We start from the raw sequence: 17658 nt of genomic DNA on the forward strand, positions 1-17658 counted from the left end.
ATGCCCGACATGGACCTTGAACCAACGAGACCTGTTCTCCCTCGCGATTTCCACGACAGCGAAAGTGAGAGCGACACTGTCGACACTTTGGATCTGCTAGGAGGATACACAGATGCTCCTGAGACACAACACGCTTCACCTTCACCCCATCCCGATCCCCTGGTCCCGCGCGGCCGTCACCCGCTACCAGTACCCGTCCACCAGCAGCAGCAGCAGCAGCAGCACTACCACTACCACTACCACCACAACCACACAGACGTCCAGCAGCGAGGCAAGCATACCTCCCACGCCCACGCCTCTTACATTGCGCACTCGCCCATCACGGCGCCGCCCTCTGCCGCCAGCTCCCGCCAGCCCTCACCCGGTCACGCCCGCTCCCACACGACGCCTGTCGTAGGCACACCCAAGACCAACATCATCAAGAGGAAACCCCTTTCCTCGACCGCCTCGCCCCTAGCCACCCGTTTCTCTGAAGGCGCTGCCACCCTCAGCATTCACCTGCCCAAGCCCGAGACGCGATTCTCGAGAGCCTACTCTGTCGACAGCCCCACGCTCTACGAGTACCCGGCCGCAGCCTCGGAACATTCGCTAGCTCCTTTCATCCTCGACTCCTTCCCGACCGTGCCCACTACTCTACCGCACGAGAAGCCGCCGTAGGTCTTCCGCCGTGCGCCTGGTATTGGTCCGACCACGGGCCAGTTGCTATTGGCAAACAAATTCTAACTTGTTTCTTCCAATAGGACACCAACAAACACCGACCGTGCTGAAGAGGACGACGACGGGCCACACCCTTTGACGCGAAACACTCCCAGCAACAACCTGGCTTCCCCTCAAACGAGAACTTCAGACGACCTGCCGCAACATGCCAGACTGACCAACAACGTCACGCAAAACCCACACTCGTTCGACGCACCTTTGCTACCAAACGCGACCAAGGCGGACACCACAGACAGCGAGTCAGAGTCGGCATACAGTCTTTATTCTAATGATAATCGTACCATGTCCATCATCGCACCAAAACCAACACCACCACACCTCAACCTGGACAAGGTCGAAAGAAATAGTCACATATCCACGCCACCAACAACTGCCATCGACTCGAGCAGACTGCCCGAAATCAACAAGCCATTACCTAAATCCCCCGGGTCAACAAAATTCGGAAGCCTTTTCGGCTGGGCCATCTCACCCTCGCCGTCTACCACCGAATTCTCATCCCTACCGTCGCCGCTCTCGGCCAGGAACCCAGGTTCGACAGATGAAGCCGGTTTCTCTGCAGCCCCATCTATCCTGCAGCGCAAGGGCTCAAAGGCGAATGCCAACCCCCTTGGATACCTCGAAACGAATTTACTCACACCACCGCCGGCATCCACCCTACTACCACCGGCGCAGATACAAGAGATGGAAGATGAGCTCAAGGCCATCAGCGCCGAACTGGCTTCGTCCATTCGGCGCGAGATGGACCTAGAGGATCTTGTGGACAGGTTACAGTCCGAGATCAGCAACCCGCAGGCCCCGGGCAAAAGGACAAGTGATTACTTCTCCGACTCGGGTGTCAGCTCCACCAAATTCAGTGAATATGACCAAAATAAAGAAGAAGTAGAAAAGGTGCAGAGGAGGTCGGAGCAAGAGAAGGCGTCTATCCGACTCGAACTGACCACGAAGGTGCAAGAAGAACGTCTGAGGAGGAAAGCCCTCGACCAACAAATTAAGGAGCTCGCCGACAGAGCTTCCCAGATCGATCTTGCTCAGATGAACAACGTTGATGCCAATGGACGGGTGAAGGAACTCGAAGCCACGTGCGAGGATCTCCGCCGAAGGCTCTCTGAGGAGAAGAAGGTCAAAGATAATTTTGAGGACCTGCTTGCTGCTCTACGAGGCGAGCTGCAGAGCGCATCAAATGAGCGCGACAACCTTCGTGACGAGGTCGTACCCCAGCTCCGGGCGCGTGTTGAGGGTCTTGAGGCTGAGGCCTCCGAGTACGACAACCTCACATACGAGTCGAGCAAGTTGCAACAGGAACTCCACGCCTTGAAGAGCGAAAACCAGAATCTTCGCACCATCAAGCAGGCTTCTGTCGAGGAACCCCCCACACGCTCCACGCGGTCGTCCGTTGCGTTGTCTAGGTCCAACTCGGTTACCGCAGGATCGTTCAAGCTGCAGAGAGCCCCGACCGGCTTGACGCGATCCAATACTGTCAAGGGTGGTATTGAGTCTCGCGAGGCCCTGTCAGAACGGCTGAAGGACGTGGAGGCGCAAAGGGACGCCCTTCACAGCGCGCTCAAGAATCTTCTTGACCGTCAGGAATTCCAGAACCGCGAAAATGAGAAAAAGATCAGGGTCCTCGAAACGGAACGCGAACGTCTTCTCTCGGATTCGCCCAGGCGAGGCGGCTTCGCCAAAGACGTCTCTGATCTGCAAAACGAGATCAAGGTGCTGCGGCGCCGCGCAGAGGATGCCGTGAACGACAAGTTCCAGGTGGAGAAGGGTCTGGTCAGTCTTAAGATGGACCTAGACCGAGCCGAAGGGGAGATTGCCTCGCTTCGCGCTCTCCTGGACGAGAAGGACATCCTGATCCCGCCCTCGATGGCGCGCTCCAGCAGCGGTAGCAACTCGGATGCTTATCCCGTGACGTCCGAGTCGCTCGAGGCAGCGTTCAAAGACCTCCAGGCTGCGTACCAAGAGGCCTTGAATAGGATCAAGGAGCTGGAAGAACAAGGTGGGGCGATTATTTCCGATGAGAGGACGCAATTGGCTTTGGAGAAGCTGCAACACTCCCTGTCGGCCGCCATCATGGAGCGCGATGCGGCTCGCCAGGAGGCGTCGGACAACAAGACTCAAGCCGACAGTCTCCATGAGAGCGAGGCCAAGCATATTGAAAGCGAACGTGTGCTCGCCGACGAGCTTCGCGATTCGGCCCGTCGTGTTGAAGAGCTTGCCACTCAGGTCCGACAACAATTGGCGGCGAACGCCAGCCTTCGACAGCGTCTCGCTGATACGGTGGCGCGAGGCGATATCGATCGCCAGGCTAATGTTGAGCGCATCGCTAGCTTGCAAGGCCGCCTCCGCATGCTAGAAGAGGAGGTCTCTGCGGCGCAGAGCGCGTCAGAGGACCGGGTCGCGCGCCACGAGGAGCAGATCAAGGAGATCAAGGAGGCGCACAACATTCAGCTTCGCCGGGCTCTTCCCTCTCCGGCCAGTAGCGGCGGCCGATCACCTCGCAAGATGCTCAGTCCTGTGGCGTCGCCCATGTTCTCGCGTCCGCCGCGCTCGCCGCTGCCCAAGATGTCCATCGAGGACGAGGTCCAGGTCGACAAGCTCCGCTCCAGAGTCACGGAGCTGGAGCGCACGCTGTCAGAGGCCGATACGGAGATGCAGGATGTCATTGCGCGGATGAGCGCTGCTCAGATCGAGGTTCTGAACCTGCAGGAGGAACGCGAGGCGGCGGTCCGGGAAACGAGGAAGCTCCAGCGCATTTTGGAAGAGGAGAGGGTGAAGTCGTTCGAGGACCGGTTCAGGACGCTGAGCGGTAACGCATGAGGCGCCGCAATCTGAACCGACAGGTTGCGGTCGTGTGTCTTTCATTTTACAAGCGAAGCGCATATATCGGCATTGGAACACACTCTGGAGTTTTGCTTTTATGGGATTCAGAGGCTTAGACGACGTACTCTGTTCCCGTTCTGCATAAAGCCGACGTCTACTCAGCTTGTATATCTGCCGCACCGCGGTGCGACACGGGGGGCGTGTTTCAGGAGTAGTGTGCAGATTAGGGCGGTGGAGTTTGGATGGGATTTGGCTTTCTTGCATGGCTGATTGGCTCTGCCAATTTGTTCTCCCCGTTTTCTTTTCGCTGCATCATCCTGGCGAGTCTTTGTATATATTCTACGCTGGCTAGCTGGGCAGGGCTGAACATGTACGTAGCTGGCTGGCCGTGCCCCTCGCGGCACCTGGCCTGGTAATGAGGTTGTGTTCAGCTGGGTGAGTTGGCGTGATGAGACTTGTATGTTGTGAGTAGTGACGCGAGGACCTGGGGTGAACTTTGTCTAGTCAATCGTACTGCTCCTGGCCCCCCCACACTCATAATATCCTCAGCATGACAGCTGGACCATCCACGGATCGGTCATCTGTAGTTCGGATGGTTCGGACGAACTTGGGACGACGCTGTACCCCCTCAACAATGTCACAAATCACCCACACGACGAGAGGAGAAGAAGACGAAAACACGTTGACCACCTGCGTTGCTTTCTGTCTATGCTCGTCCCTGGAGGCGGTCATGTATCCAAGGTTTTCATTTTTCCGTGTCACCAAGGGAACGAATGACATTTGTCGTGAAGGGGTCATGACGAGAAGTGGGAAAGAACATCCGGCTAGCTCCCCTGCCTGTGGTCTGCCTCGCCCGGTTTGCTCCTCTCCATATTTCAAATGGGGTGGGATAATGAATGCTTCTCGGAGTTAAAAGAAAAAAACTTTTTGATTCACAACACAAAAAAAAGAAATCAAGTGGCTCAGAGCAGCAGCGGGCTGTCCCAGATCAAGTCTGTCACGTCGTCAAGGCTGAGCGTGGCGTTTGCCTGCTGCTGCTCCCCACCCAGGCACCTCTTGCTGCGGACGCTCTACGAACCGTACTGGGTGACGTACTCGGCGACGCGAGCGGCAAGCTCGTCGGCCTCGGAGCGAGATGCAGCCTCGGCGTAGACGCGGCAGGCGTTCTCGGTGCCGGAGGCGCGCGCAAAGGAGCGGCCGCTCGTGTACTTGCGGACGCACTCGTCAATCTTGTCCTGGAGGCCGGCGGGGGTCTCGAGGCGGCGCTCGGCGTCGTAGGTGGTGAAGGCGTCCTTGTTGGCGACCTCGACCTTGACGAGGCGGTTGGGGAGGTCGGTGTAGGTCGTGGCCCAGTCCTTGAGGGTCCACTTCTTGTGAGCGAGGATGACCTCGATGAGGAGCATGTCGGTGAGAGCGTCACCGACGGTCTGGTTGACGAGATCGCTGACGGCGGCGAGGGTCTCGAGGGCGTCCTTCTGGGCGGGTGACTGGGGCTGCGTCTCGCGGAAGGCGCGGCGGGCGTCGTTGCTGAAGAGGACGGTGCCGTGGCCGTTGGCTTCAAAGTAGCAGCCGACGTCGAACTTGAGCGCGGCGTGGTGCAGGTGCTTCACGCCAGTCGGCGTGCAGACGACAGGCAGCTGGAGGTGCTTCTCAATGTAGTTTGTGCTGGCGCCGTTGGCGTAGGCGGTCTGGACGACGCCGATGCGGAGGTCGGTCAGGCCTGCGGAGCGGACGAGGTCGGCGATGAAGGAGGCGGCCAGGGACGATATCCTGTCGCCGTCGAGCATGAAGAAGCCCGTGTCGGGGTCGGTCCAGTAGTAGATGAGGCGGTCGGCGTCACCGTCAAACGAACAGCAACGGGCGCCGGGGACGGGCTTGGGCGAGGGAGGGGCCCTCTGCTTGGTCTTGACGTAGTCGGCGCCGGACTGGATATACGCCAAGGTGCTGTCAGCAGGGGGCAAGCTTGTGGGAGAGAGATGGAGCCAAGGTGGGAAAATGGGCGGTGGCACTCACGTCGAGGTTCAGCACCTCAGGACGAAGGACGTCATCGTTGACAACCTTGACATCGAAGCCCGTGACGTCCTTGGGCACGTATTTCAGGAAATCGACCAGCTTGGGACCACCAACGCCGTTGGAGCAGTCGACCGTCAGCTGGCCCTGGACCTTGCGACCCCTCAGAGCCTTGACAAAGGCCTCGGCAAACTTCTCGTGATATCCGACCTCGCTGACCTTGCCATAGGCCTGGGGCGTGCCCTGGGTGTTGATGGCGCGGGTGAGGTAGTGGAGTTGGGGGGTCGTGAGGATCTTGTAGTCGGTGTATCCGACGTCGGTGGCGTCGAGCGAGTCGGCCAGCGCAATGGCAAGCTTGTGGCCGGAGGGACGGGTGTCACGACCAAAGACAACGCGGCCCGTGGCGGAGAGGTCGATCTTGAGCTTGGCGGCGAGCTCCTTGTATGTTTCGAGCAGGGCCTCGTGGGACTTGCTGTTGACGAGCTGCGTAGCATGGGCCTCCCAGTCTTGCTCGAGCATGTCACCCTGGGGGTCCACGACCTTGACGCCGTTGTCCTCGGCCGGGTTGTGACTCGCCGTGACCATGACGCCAATGGTGGCACCGAGCTTGCGGCTGCGAAGGCCGGCGAGCAGACCGACACGGAAGGTCACGCCATCGAGGAGGTCAGAGTTCATGCGAAACCCCGCAGTGCCATACTTGAAGGTATGGCCCTCGAGGATGGGGTGCTTCTGGGAAGCGGCGAGGAACTTTGCGTCCATGGCTGGGAGAGTGTGAAATCGATCGCGGGCAGAGAGGCTGTCAGGAATTGGGAAGAGAGAGAAAGAGAAGATAAAAATTGATCGTCGAGTTGAAGTTGGTGGTTGTTGAGACAAGCTGAGAAAGTTGTCTGAGAGACGGTCAAGCCCAGCACCAAGACAAGACGCACGTCGGCGGAGGGTGGGGTGGGAGAAGTGGTAGGTGAGGTAGGTAGGTAGGTAGGTAGGTAGGTAGGGGTTGGAGGGGCAGGGAGGGGCTGGGCGGGATGCCCTGAAGGCCTGCACTGGGCTGCGGTGCCTGAGCGAACTCGCCCGGGGTGGCCCCCTCTTGGGTGGACCAGCAGGACCAGCTACAGGTGAGACCCCGCCATGGCCAGCTCGTGTGGTGGCCCCTGCTTCCTGCTGCTTGACCGCTTCAAGGCTAGCGTGGGGTGGCAGCAAGACCTTTTTATCGTGTCTGCCGGGCTGATGCAAGTCAGTCGGTGACGCAAATACGACGCAACGTTGCGCTGAGAATAGAAACCGACCCGTCCTTGGGGATCACGTGAGTTCGCGCGCCTAGCTCGCACTTGCGTCCCCACCCGCCGCAACCTCGTCGCGTCACCATTGGCGATGCCTTCCCTGCCATCTTGGGAGCGTCTGGCCACTACTGAATGGCTGATCTCTCCAGTTCTCCAGTCTTTGGCTCATCCCGTCGTTTGGAGCTTTTTTTTTTTTTTTTTGCCGCTGCTTTTCTTGCCCGCGCTTTCTCCCTGCCACACTGCCACCCCGATCCCATGAGCCCTGGCCATTGCCATGAGGATTGACCACTCGCACCACCATGGGGGAACACGATCAATACGCCAACCCCCTTCTCCTGGACTGGGTCAAGGAATGGCTCGACACGGCCAGGGAGCGCAACTCAAAAGGCGTCACGACATACAAAAACGCCTACGAGTCCCTGAAAGCATGTCCCCTGGCCTTCGAACACCCCCAGCAGCTGGTCCAGCTCAAGGGCTTCGGCGAGAAAATGTCGTCGCGGCTGACGGATCGCATGAAGAAACACTGCGAGCAGAACGGCCTGCCGATGCCTGAGCGTCCCCGGAAGAACAGGAACGCCGGCGAGACGCAGGATGGCGAGGGCGAGGGCGAGGGCTCGGCGGCGCCCAAGAAGACGAGAAAGCCGAAACCGTACGTTCCTGCCTATCGATCCGGCGCGTATGCTCTCGTCCTGGCCCTCGCCACTCTCGGTGAAGACGCCACGTCGGGCATGACCAAGGCCGATCTCGTCGACAAGGCGCAGGAGCACAGCGACTCGTCTTTCACGGCACCGAGCGATCCCACCAAGTTCTACACGGCGTGGAACTCGATGAAGACGCTGCTGGACAAGGAGTTTGTCTATGAGAGAGGCCGGCCGCTGCGAAGGTACGCCTTGACGGATGAAGGCTGGGAGGTTGCGCGGCGGATCCAGCAGACCACAACGGGCGGCGGGGGACCATCTGGGGCCGCCAGCGCCGCCGACGCGCCCCAGGCGGCACATGAAAGTGGCGGGGCACCAGCACCGATCAACACAGCAGAGTCCACGGGAGCACTGCGGCGCACCGAAGCAGGCAGCTCCGCTGAAACCGCCCCTCAAGCTTCTTACGAGGGCGTCGTGGGTAACGGGTCCGTCACCGCTGGTGATAGCCTCCCCCAGTTTACCCCTATCGAGCTCGCCCCCGGATCCTTCACGGTTCACCTCCTCCTCGACGTCCGCGAAATCCGCGCCACAAAAGACCGAGATTATCTGCAAGAGGAGCTCATCAAAAAGGGCGTCAAGCCCATCATGCGTTCCCTCGACGTCGGTGACGCGCAGTGGATCGCCAAAACCCACGACGCTACAGCTCTGACTGCCCACGGTGCCGAAGGCGACGAGGTTGTTCTCGACTGGATCGTCGAGCGCAAACGTCTCGATGACCTTGTCAGCAGTATCAAAGATGGTCGGTTCCACGAGCAAAAGTTCCGCCTCCGCAAGTCCGGAGTTCAGAACGTCATTTACATTGTCGAGGAGATCGCCATGGACTCGAACCACTTCTCCAAGTACGAGGAGTCGGTGCAGTCGGCGGTGGCGTCGACGCAGGTAGTGAACGGCTACTTTCTCAAAAAGACGCAGAAGGTGGACGACACGATCCGGTACCTTGCCAGGATGACGGTCCTGCTGAAGAAGCTGTACGAGAGCAAGCCGCTGTTGGTGATTCCGACCAAGGTGCTCACGGCGCAGAACTACCTCCCCCTGCTGGCGCACCTCCGAGAGAAGGAGCCGGAGAGGGGCTACTACATCAGCTACCCAGCGTTTGCATCTCTGGCCTCCAAGTCGGATATGATGACGCTGAGGGACGTCTATCTGAAGATGCTCATGACGACGAGGGGTGTCACTGGCGAAAAGGCACTCGAGATACAGAAGCGGTGGAAAACACCGCACGATTTTGTCAAGGCATTTGCGGCGTGCGGAACCTGCGAACAGGGTCTCAAGAGGAAGCGCGAAATGGTGTCAAACGGCTTGGCCCATATGGTGGGAAGGAAGAAGATTGCCAAGGCCGTCAGCCAGCGGATTGCCGAGGTATGGGGGGACGCATGACCGATGCGTGACAGATGCATGTCTGAGGAGTCGTGCCGGGATCGTCCCCCACAACAGGCTCATTGTCTTTGTAGCACGGCGCGCACACAGGACGTTAGGATAGTCTCACGCTTCGAAGCGAATTTCATGTCATTGATGCAATTTTTTAATTTTTTTAATTTCTTTTGCTACTGCTCGCTGACGCACCCACTCACTGGTTCTGCGCCGCAATGTCCTTGATGGTCGTCCCCGCGGCGGCGGCCCCCGCCTTGCCAAAGTAGGCCGCGAGGCTCTTCTCGGCATACTTGGCCATCATGTCGACCTCGACATTGACCGTCTCGCCGGGCTTCTTGGCGGCGGTGACGACCTTTTCCTGGGTGTAGCTGATGAGCATGACCTCCCACCAGCCCTCGTCGTCGTTGACGCGCGTGACGGTGAGGCTGGCGCCGTCAATGGCGATGAAGCCCTTGTAGACGACGTAGCGCAGCAGGGCGGGGTCGGCGGGGGCGAAACGGAAGGTCAGGGCATTGCCGTCCGGGGTGACGGCGGCAATGGTGGCCGTCGTGTCGACGTGGCCCTGGACAAAGTGGCCGCCCATGCGCGTGTCGGCGCGGACGGCGCGCTCGAGGTTGACGCGCGAGCCCGTCGTCAGGGCGCCGAGGTTGGTGATGCGCAGCGTCTCGGGGGCGACGCCAATGGTGAAGGCCGTCGGCGTGAAGGAGGTGACGGTCAGGCAGACGCCGTTGACGGCGATCGAGTCGCCGAGGTGGGCATCGGAAAGGAGTTGGGAGTCGGGGGCCAGCGTGATGGTCAGGGAGGTACCGCCGGTGGCGTCTTGCGCGTTGAGCTCGGTGACGGCTGCGATCATGCAGTGTGAGTGCGTGTGTCCGCACAGAGGTGAGAGTCATATGAGGGAGTCATATGAGGGAGGGGCTTACTGCCGAGGTCTTCCACGATGCCTGTGAACATGGTGACGGCTTGGTCGTCAACTTGACTGCAGAGTCTTGAGGTGGTATCTGGGTTGGAAGGATGGCCGATTTCAATTTTCGATGATGAATGGAACACAGACGCTGAGAATGTCAATCTGATCCCAAGTGATGCCCCTCCGAATATTGTTCACAGAAGCCCGGGGTACGGAGGGGCATTGCCCCACCCTCGGCCGGCAGACACAGATCTGATTACTAAGCTCGACACATGCTTCCGTAATGGCGTCTTGACCCTTCCAGAAGTCCAGTCACACAACCTATCTGCACCAGGGGTACACGAAGCCTCGAGCGGGACTGCAACGGAGGAATGAAGCTAGTCATTTCATCGCTGTTCATTTCCGACGCCCGAAGACGCCCGATTGCACGATCAGGGTCTCACGTTCGGGCCGCTCCATCGCACGCCCCCGAGATCTGGGGAGGAGGGAGGGGAGGGGAGGGGGGGCCAGTGCAGCTCCGAGACGCAGCCAATCAATCAGCCCTGAACCGCCAGCCAGTGACGAGCAACAGCTTGGCAGGGGGAGGGGGGGAGGAAGTGAGCACACGCTGTCGGCTTCTTGCATTCACCAGACGCTCGGAACTGGCAACTTTGCTTCCATTCTACCTTTGCCTTTCGTCCATGCTGCAGCCATGATCCGATCGAGTGCGAGAGCATGGCTCTCGCCACTGCTATGCAGCATCGCCCTGCTTCTCCTTTTTGCCGTCGTTGTTGACGCTTCTGTGGGAGACCGCCTCCCAGACTTTCGTGAGTGTGTCGAGGTTCGTGTGATGCCCTCCCCGCAACCCTGAGGGACACCAGCTCATTGATCGCAGGTTTGCAAGCAGGAGAACTGCCTGAATTCCAATCCGACACCGATTCGTATGCATTTCCCGCCTACCCCCCCCCCCCCCCCCCGACCAGACAACGAACGGACCTCTTCCTCCCCTGTCTGTCATCCGCCACGACAGCACGCTGACTTTCTCGTCCCTGACAGCTCTCCACCGCCGCCTCCTCTTCTGGACATGTTCCTCCGAATGCGACTACACCTGCCAACACATCATCACAAACCGCCGCGTCGACCGCGCGCTGCCCATCGTCCAGTTCCACGGCAAGTGGCCCTTCCACCGCCTCCTCGGCATGCAGGAGCCGGCCTCGGTCCTCTTCTCCCTCGGCAACCTCGTGGCGCACCGCGACGGCCTCCGCAAGCTCCGCGCCGCCATCCCGACCGCCTACCCGCTGCACCCCTTTTACGTCCTGCTCGCCCAGGTCGGCATCGCCTCGTGGGTCTTCTCCGCCGTCTTCCACACGCGCGACTCGACGGCCACCGAGCAGCTCGACTACTTCGCCGCCGGCGCCTCCGTCCTCTACGGCCTCTACTACACCGTCGTGCGCATCTTCCGCCTCTACCGCGCCACGCCCCGCCGCCGCAGCGTCCTGCGCGCCTGGTCCCTGCTCTGCGCCCTCCTCTACGCCGCCCACGTCGCCTACCTCAAGGGCGTCGCCTGGGACTACACCTACAACATGGCCGCCAACGTCGCCGTCGGCATGGTCCAGAACGCCCTCTGGGTCTGGTACAGCTACAGCAAGTACCGCGAGACGAAGCGCGCCTGGGCCGTCTGGCCCGGTCTCGTCGTCGCGAGCGTCATCACCGTCATGAGCCTCGAGCTCTTCGACTTTGCCCCCGTCTGGGGCGCCCTCGACGCCCACAGCCTGTGGCATCTCGGCACCATTGCGCCGACGGTGCTGTGGTACAAGTACGTCACCCCCTTCCTTCTTTCTGTCTCGTAGTCTGGCGCGCCGCGACGTCATTCTGGGTGGTGCTGACCTCGGCCGCAGCTTCTTGATCAAGGATGCGCAGGACGACATGGCTGGGACGGAGAGGCTCAAGGGTTGAGCCTGGCATGCATGCACAGCATTGCACTGGAAATATCTGATGCAAATATGACGAAACAAATGGGTAGTCCTCCGCATAAACAGAATAGTAGCATAGGTAGAAGTAACTCTAGAGCAAAAAGGGACATGTCATCACAGCACGCAGGCGACACTTCACACACGATTTCCACAGGACTGTGACCCTCAGCTTTATACTTGGTCTAATTCGGCCAGACCTAAACCTATATCCATGAAGGTGGCAGCTCAGAGAGAAAACGGCATTTTTAAAAACCAGCGATGACTTCGTGTATCCATACTTCGAAAAGCCAATCCTCGACACCCAACACCGGAAGCGAGAAAACTGATGGACTGAATCAGCATGCACCCAGGTCCGACTCTCTAAAACACGTAAATGACGCCCTCGCCCCAGATACCCACGACGGCCATCAGGAAGCCGACAGATGCGACACCGGCCTGCACCAGCTGCGTCTTTCCAAACGCCTCGACCTCGCCGCGCACCTGCTCCCCGTTGAGCGCCTCCTCCTCGGCATCGAGGTCCTCTGCGCCGCTGACACTGCCGGTGCCGTCGCTGTGCGAGTCGCCGACGACCTCATAGCTGGCCTCCATGCGTGCCGTCCGGGCGGCGTTGCGGGCGGCGCGCCTCTCGCGACGGGCGGCGAGGTTGGCATGGGCGGCCTCGTGGGAGGACGAGTCGGCGGCGAGAGAGCGTGAGGCAATCTGCTCGGCGAGGCTGGAAGTCAGGGCGAAGGCGGAGGCGTAGACAAGGTAGGGGTGGCGGAAGGCGCGTGGGGAGAGGAAGAAGGCGAGGAGGAAGGAGGCGGTCGAAAGGCCGGTCAAAGCGCGAAGCTGGAGGGTCGAGGAAGAGGTGAGGTTCTCGAAGGCGCGGACGGCGTCAGAAGCGGAGGGGAGGGCGAGAATCGAGGGCACCGTGACGGCGGAGAGAGAGTAGGAGAGGCCCTAGAGAGTGTTCGCGTTAGTGGTCGTTGACTGCGACAGGGAGATGTCCTCCCGAGTTGCGGACGAGAGTGCGGTGCGGTGCGGGGAGTCCAACAGGCGGTGGTGGCGTCACTACCCACCCGGCCGCTCGCGGAACCCGGCGTGAACAGAGTGCAGGGCGGAGAAAAAGCAAGACGTACCGTCAGGAGACCTAGTGAGACAGTGCCCACGAACTTCAGGGCCGAAACTCTTCTGGAAGCCATGGCTCAGGTGGTTAGGTGATGCTGAAGGAGTCGGGGACCGATGGAGGTTGAAGGGCGAAAGTGGGAGGGAATGGGACAGAGCTGATGACCGCCTGTCGTTCGACGTACGAAGAGCTGGGGTACCTCCCTACGGGTGGTTGGAGCCGGGGGGGGGTGTGCCTGATGACTGACGACTAAGGTCGTGGTGCGGCGTGGCAGGTGGTAATGAGGGGCTGGTCACTGGTCGAATGCTGTTGGGCAGGCGCTGGTGGCCGTCGGAGGATAGCGCCTGTCGCTGGAAACGGAGCGCTGTGGAGGTAGGCGCCTCCAAGCTCCAGTAGTATTGGGGTCATGTGGGGAAGGATTCACAGGCCAACCGTAGACTGATGCGAGCCAAACTACCTTACCTAATCACTCCAAACACCCAGCTGATGCCCGCGCTGCCTCACACGTTAGGCGAGTACAGGTAAGTTCCCCAGACTTTGGGCCCACTCTTAGTCCAAGCTCACGATGGTGGTGATGACTTGCCGAGGTTCGATCCTTGGCAAACTCTCAGCAAGGCCCGGGTGACACTGATTAGTCGAGCTTCATTCGTATCCTCGGAGTACGGTCGTTGTACACTTCATCATCATTTCCACTTCCTTTACGTAGCATACATCAAGATCGCGGATCTGACAAACTGTTCATCGCTTCTATCCTTCCTTCTCTTGCATACAGTCATCCTTCCCAAAATGCCTATTCCCGAGTCTGAATACGTGAGCTCCGTCTGGAAGGACGGCATCTTCAGTGAGCCCCTTCCCTTGTGACCGCTCACCACTTGCATGAGCTTGCCCAGCTGACACCTTCTCAGAGGATCGCGTTGTGTTTGTCACTGGCGGAGCAGGCACCATTTGCAGTGCTCAGACGAGAGCTCTTGTCCGCCTGGGCGCGAACGCCTGCATTATCGGCAGGAACGTGGAGAAGACGGAAACTGTCGCCAAGGACATCGCGACTGCCCGTTCAGGTGCAAAGGTCATTGGCATCGGCGCATGCGATGTCAGGAGCGTACGTGCCCTCAATCGCTGTGCAGTTCAAGTGAAGACGTTTTGCTTACGAAGCCCATGCAGCCCAAGAGCTTGCAAGATGCAGCCGATCGCTGTGTCAAGGAGCTGGGTGCCATTGATTTCGTCATGTAAGTTTCCTCGGACCTGTTTGCCCGGGTCACGATGCTGATTATCGCGACATAGTGCTGGAGCCGCGGGAAACTTCGTTGCTCCCATCTCTGGCATGAGCTCCAACGCTTTCAAAGCAGTCATGGATATTGATGTCCTGGGCACCTTCAACACGATCAAGGCCACCGTGCCGTATCTGGTCGAGTCAGCCAAGAGGAACCCCAACCCGAGCACGAATGGCTTGACCGGCGGAAGGATCATGTTCGTGTCGGCGACGTTCCACTACACCGGCATGCCTCTCCAGGCCCACGTGTCTGCGGCGAAAGCTGCTGTCGATTCGCTCATGGCCTCGGTGGCGCTTGAATACGGTCCCTACGGCATCACAAGCAACGTGGTGGCTCCTGGCCCGATCAAGGATACGGAAGGGATGCAGCGACTGTCGAGTAGCTCAGTCGACATGAAGGCTGCGGAGGCTGCCATTCCCCTCGGTAGATGGGGTCTGGTCAGGGATATTGCTGATTCGACCGTCTACTTGTTCAGTGACGCAGGAAGTCTCGTTAATGGTCAGGTCATCCCCGTCGACGGTGGTGCATGGAGGCGGTCTGGAAGCACGGCAGTCGGCCTCGACGACCATGTGAAGTACCCTGACTTCATTCTGTCAGGTTCTTTCTCCAATAATGTCAAGAGCGGGCGTAAGGGGGAGGCCAAGCTTTGAGCAGAGTACTGCGTAGGTATAGACTTTTATCAACACAGTGGTCGCCTTTGGTTACGGAATTTCGCTGGATGTGGCCCTCATACGCTGATGCAAGCTTGCCATGTGCCCAGACGCATTTGCTCCTCGAACCCCGCGGTGGAAGGTACCGGCAGGGCCGCTCCCTCCTTTTCACTTCGGGCCAGAGATCTAAGGCCTCCCATCCTCCTTCCCTTCGCTGGAGGCCCCGGCTAGTTCTTTTCAAGAGCCACACAATGGGGTTGCTTCCCTGGCATGATGGGCCGAGAATCCCCTACTCCCCTTGAACAAACTTTTGGCGTTGGCCCTCTTCTTTTTACACCTCTCTTCTTCTACATCTCTTCTTCCACATCTCCCATCTTCATCGCCTTGTCCCCCATTACTAGCAAGCTCCTCGAACCGACTTTGGTTTATCACTCATTGTCTTTCAGCTGCCACATTCTCTTATAGTCACCACAAATTGCCACTGCACCACCTTTCTTTACGCTACCATCCCGGAAAGACAACGGTCGTCAACCATACACCTGCCACATCCTCCGATTTCTCGCAAAGCTGGTTCAGTATCGGCTCAGGAATCCCAGGTTTATCTAGCACATCTTCTTTGACCCATTACTTTTTATCTCAACACGACCCTCATCCCTGCCCTTCGTACTCACGTCCCATCCCACGGCCACATTGTCCACTTCTCAGCTGCAAATATGCTGACGAACGTTGCCCTCGTGCTGTTCACGTTGCCGCTCATCCACGCTGCAAATTTTACCCGCAGTGTTGTCATTTACCATCGTCAAGAGGAAGAATGTGACACCAAACACGATTTCCAGATGCCCGAGGAGTGGTACGAAAACACAAGCAGCTCACACTCTGGCCAAGCATTCTTCAGCAGGTACTTTGACAGTGAAGCCACCTGGCTCAGCAACTGGGAGGTTGATGAAATAGTCAAGGGACAAGCCACAGTTATCCTCCCCGACAAGAACATTCATGCTGTCCGGCACGCTTGCATCGGCCTCGCCCATGGTCTGATTCCCGATAGCCACCGCGAGAGCCAAACCTTCTGCACCACGCGACGAGTCCCTCCCACTTCTCCTCACAGAGACCTTGAAGAGTTTTCAGTGAAGAACATTCTGGCAGACGTCGTCGTCCATCATAGTGTCAACCCCACGAGGGTTAAACATTCAAAAGAGTCAGATGGATTGACGCACAAAGCAGGGCCCGAGAAGGGAGTCAGTTGGGCCGAGTGCACCCCAAAAGGCAAAGGTGTCAAGGAGGCCTGTTCAGTTGCTGGCAGAGTGCTTGCGGGCCAAGTCATCAAGGCCTTTGATGGTGTCATCAAGGCCGATTACGAGAAGCCGCAGCTCACAATATCGATTGGACCATTCAATGCCATTCCGTCGTTTTTCCATCTCGCTCGCCTCGACACTTCTTCTCCAGAGGCTGAGAAGATCATCACGCGTGCCACCTCTGTGGTTTTCGAACTCATCTAGGAGGCTGAGGACCCCGCTGTCGGAAATCACGAAGACGTCTTCGTTCATTTCTACACTCATTCGAAGCTAGATGGCTTCAAGGAACATTTTCTCGGGCCCGATGGCAAAGGCTTGCGCTACAAGAAGTTCTCAGCTGAATACGAGCCGACCGCGATCGTGAGCCGAAAGGAGTGGTGCAGGGCATGCAACAACGATTCAGAGGAGTGCAAAGAAAGCAAGGCCGATCAAAACCTGGGCAACAAAGCTTGTGTCTCTGCAATCCTGATCTCCACGATGGTTGGGCTCATTGCTCTATTCAGTGTTTGATGTGTGATTTAAGGGGCCAGCTCCCAACTGTTTTGCCAAGAAGCCAGGGGCTAGATGACTGCGGGCGCATGGACTGGACAAAGTACGCTTACATAGAATCATTATGAATACACTCTTACAAGTTTTGTGTCTCTTGCTTTGATGACTTGAATTTTGCGGAGTAGTGATGTGGGCTTTTGTCGAGGAGATTGAGACCATCACGTGACACGCGATTCCTGTTTGTGGCGGTGCAGATTAAGCCACAGTACAGCCCGTTTCCTAGCTCCAGCCTCACCTATGCGAACCTCCACTGACGACACACCCGTACCCTCTAGGCAGCTCTGCATCAACAGCCTGAAATCCACGATTGACCGGCATTGCAACAGCATCCAGAAACAGAAACCAATTCGCAGGCCCCAGACAACCCAGACTTCGCAATCATGAAGCCTGTCGTGAGTGCTATGCAGGCGTGGTCGTGGTATGTATCCCTCTCTTGTCCTCGCGATCTGTAGCTCCGGACATGTCGACAAGTCCGGCGGCACCATCAACAGCAGGCTAACGTGCGTATGCTCACTGCAGCACGGTGATCTCCGTATTCGCGATCCTCATTCTCGGCGTCTTGGGGCTGCTCTTCAGGGCGAACAACCACGAGCTGGTCGGCGGTATTGAGGACCCCAAGAACGGCCCCGTTGTCGCGAGCACCCTCTTCGTTGCTGTGATCATCTACGCGGTAAGTTCTCCTCGCTTCTCCTCTCTGACCTGAAAGGTCTCAGTTTATGACTGGTGCTAATGTGTCGACGCAGGGCTTCCTGGTCTTCTGCGGCATGCAGGGCGTTCTGCACATGCGAGAGAGCCGCAGGGGGGCGATTGCGCTGTGAGGAGACGGCGGCGGCGGCGATTCGAATGCGACCTGCGATACGATACCAAGGCTGGCTGGTGGGGGGATTCGATCATCGAGATGGATGGGAGGATGGTCGAGCAGACAATAGAGGAGACGTCACACATATTTCTCTCTCCTGGCGTTTTCTGGCATGTTGCTTTGTATTTTCTTTTTCGGAGCTTTGTAGGCATCTTGAAGAGGGCGTCGACACCGGCC

At 58.5% G+C, this 17658-nt stretch overlaps 9 protein-coding genes across 9 annotated transcripts; 6 read left to right on the top strand and 3 right to left on the bottom strand.

The window, feature by feature from the left end:
- Positions 1 to 3537, top strand: D7B24_000112 (uncharacterized protein; the record flags this gene model as incomplete). The annotated part of the gene is made up of 2 exons (XM_028634375.1): positions 1 to 653; positions 741 to 3537. The coding sequence occupies 2 exons, from the start codon at positions 1 to 3 to the stop codon at positions 3535 to 3537; spliced, it is 3450 nt and encodes a 1149-aa protein (XP_028499415.1).
- A 1073-nt stretch (positions 3538 to 4610) lies between these two features.
- On the bottom strand, positions 4611 to 6309 carry PCM1 (Phosphoacetylglucosamine Mutase; the record flags this gene model as incomplete). The annotated part of the gene is made up of 2 exons (XM_028634376.1): positions 4611 to 5465; positions 5554 to 6309. 2 exons carry the CDS (start codon positions 6307 to 6309, stop codon positions 4611 to 4613), a joined length of 1611 nt encoding a protein of 536 aa, XP_028499416.1.
- Positions 6310 to 7126: 817 nt separating this feature from the next.
- Positions 7127 to 8902, top strand: MUS81 (Crossover junction endonuclease mus81; the record flags this gene model as incomplete). The annotated part of the gene is made up of 1 exon (XM_028634377.1): positions 7127 to 8902. One exon carries the CDS (start codon positions 7127 to 7129, stop codon positions 8900 to 8902), a length of 1776 nt encoding a protein of 591 aa, XP_028499417.1.
- A 190-nt stretch (positions 8903 to 9092) lies between these two features.
- RIB5 (Riboflavin synthase alpha chain) lies at positions 9093 to 9850 on the bottom strand (the record flags this gene model as incomplete). The annotated part of the gene is made up of 2 exons (XM_028634378.1): positions 9093 to 9739; positions 9820 to 9850. 2 exons carry the CDS (start codon positions 9848 to 9850, stop codon positions 9093 to 9095), a joined length of 678 nt encoding a protein of 225 aa, XP_028499418.1.
- A 644-nt stretch (positions 9851 to 10494) lies between these two features.
- D7B24_000116 (uncharacterized protein) lies at positions 10495 to 11738 on the top strand (the record flags this gene model as incomplete). The annotated part of the gene is made up of 4 exons (XM_028634379.1): positions 10495 to 10623; positions 10678 to 10723; positions 10839 to 11598; positions 11681 to 11738. The coding sequence occupies 4 exons, from the start codon at positions 10495 to 10497 to the stop codon at positions 11736 to 11738; spliced, it is 993 nt and encodes a 330-aa protein (XP_028499419.1).
- A 377-nt stretch (positions 11739 to 12115) lies between these two features.
- D7B24_000117 (uncharacterized protein) lies at positions 12116 to 12936 on the bottom strand (the record flags this gene model as incomplete). The annotated part of the gene is made up of 2 exons (XM_028634380.1): positions 12116 to 12694; positions 12874 to 12936. 2 exons carry the CDS (start codon positions 12934 to 12936, stop codon positions 12116 to 12118), a joined length of 642 nt encoding a protein of 213 aa, XP_028499420.1.
- Positions 12937 to 13646: 710 nt separating this feature from the next.
- D7B24_000118 (uncharacterized protein) lies at positions 13647 to 14781 on the top strand (the record flags this gene model as incomplete). The annotated part of the gene is made up of 4 exons (XM_028634381.1): positions 13647 to 13701; positions 13766 to 13959; positions 14022 to 14086; positions 14142 to 14781. 4 exons carry the CDS (start codon positions 13647 to 13649, stop codon positions 14779 to 14781), a joined length of 954 nt encoding a protein of 317 aa, XP_028499421.1.
- A 713-nt stretch (positions 14782 to 15494) lies between these two features.
- Positions 15495 to 16277, top strand: D7B24_000119 (uncharacterized protein; the record flags this gene model as incomplete). Its single annotated transcript, XM_028634382.1, has 1 exon — positions 15495 to 16277. The coding sequence occupies one exon, from the start codon at positions 15495 to 15497 to the stop codon at positions 16275 to 16277; it is 783 nt and encodes a 260-aa protein (XP_028499422.1).
- A 725-nt stretch (positions 16278 to 17002) lies between these two features.
- On the top strand, positions 17003 to 17440 carry D7B24_000120 (uncharacterized protein; the record flags this gene model as incomplete). Its single annotated transcript, XM_028634383.1, has 3 exons — positions 17003 to 17040; positions 17142 to 17292; positions 17366 to 17440. The coding sequence occupies 3 exons, from the start codon at positions 17003 to 17005 to the stop codon at positions 17438 to 17440; spliced, it is 264 nt and encodes an 87-aa protein (XP_028499423.1).
- Positions 17441 to 17658: the final 218 nt, after the last annotated feature.

Source organism: Verticillium nonalfalfae (genome assembly GCF_003724135.2).
Source record: "Verticillium nonalfalfae strain VnAa140/NRRL 66861 chromosome Unknown scaffold_1, whole genome shotgun sequence".
NCBI lineage: Eukaryota > Fungi > Ascomycota > Sordariomycetes > Glomerellales > Plectosphaerellaceae > Verticillium > Verticillium nonalfalfae.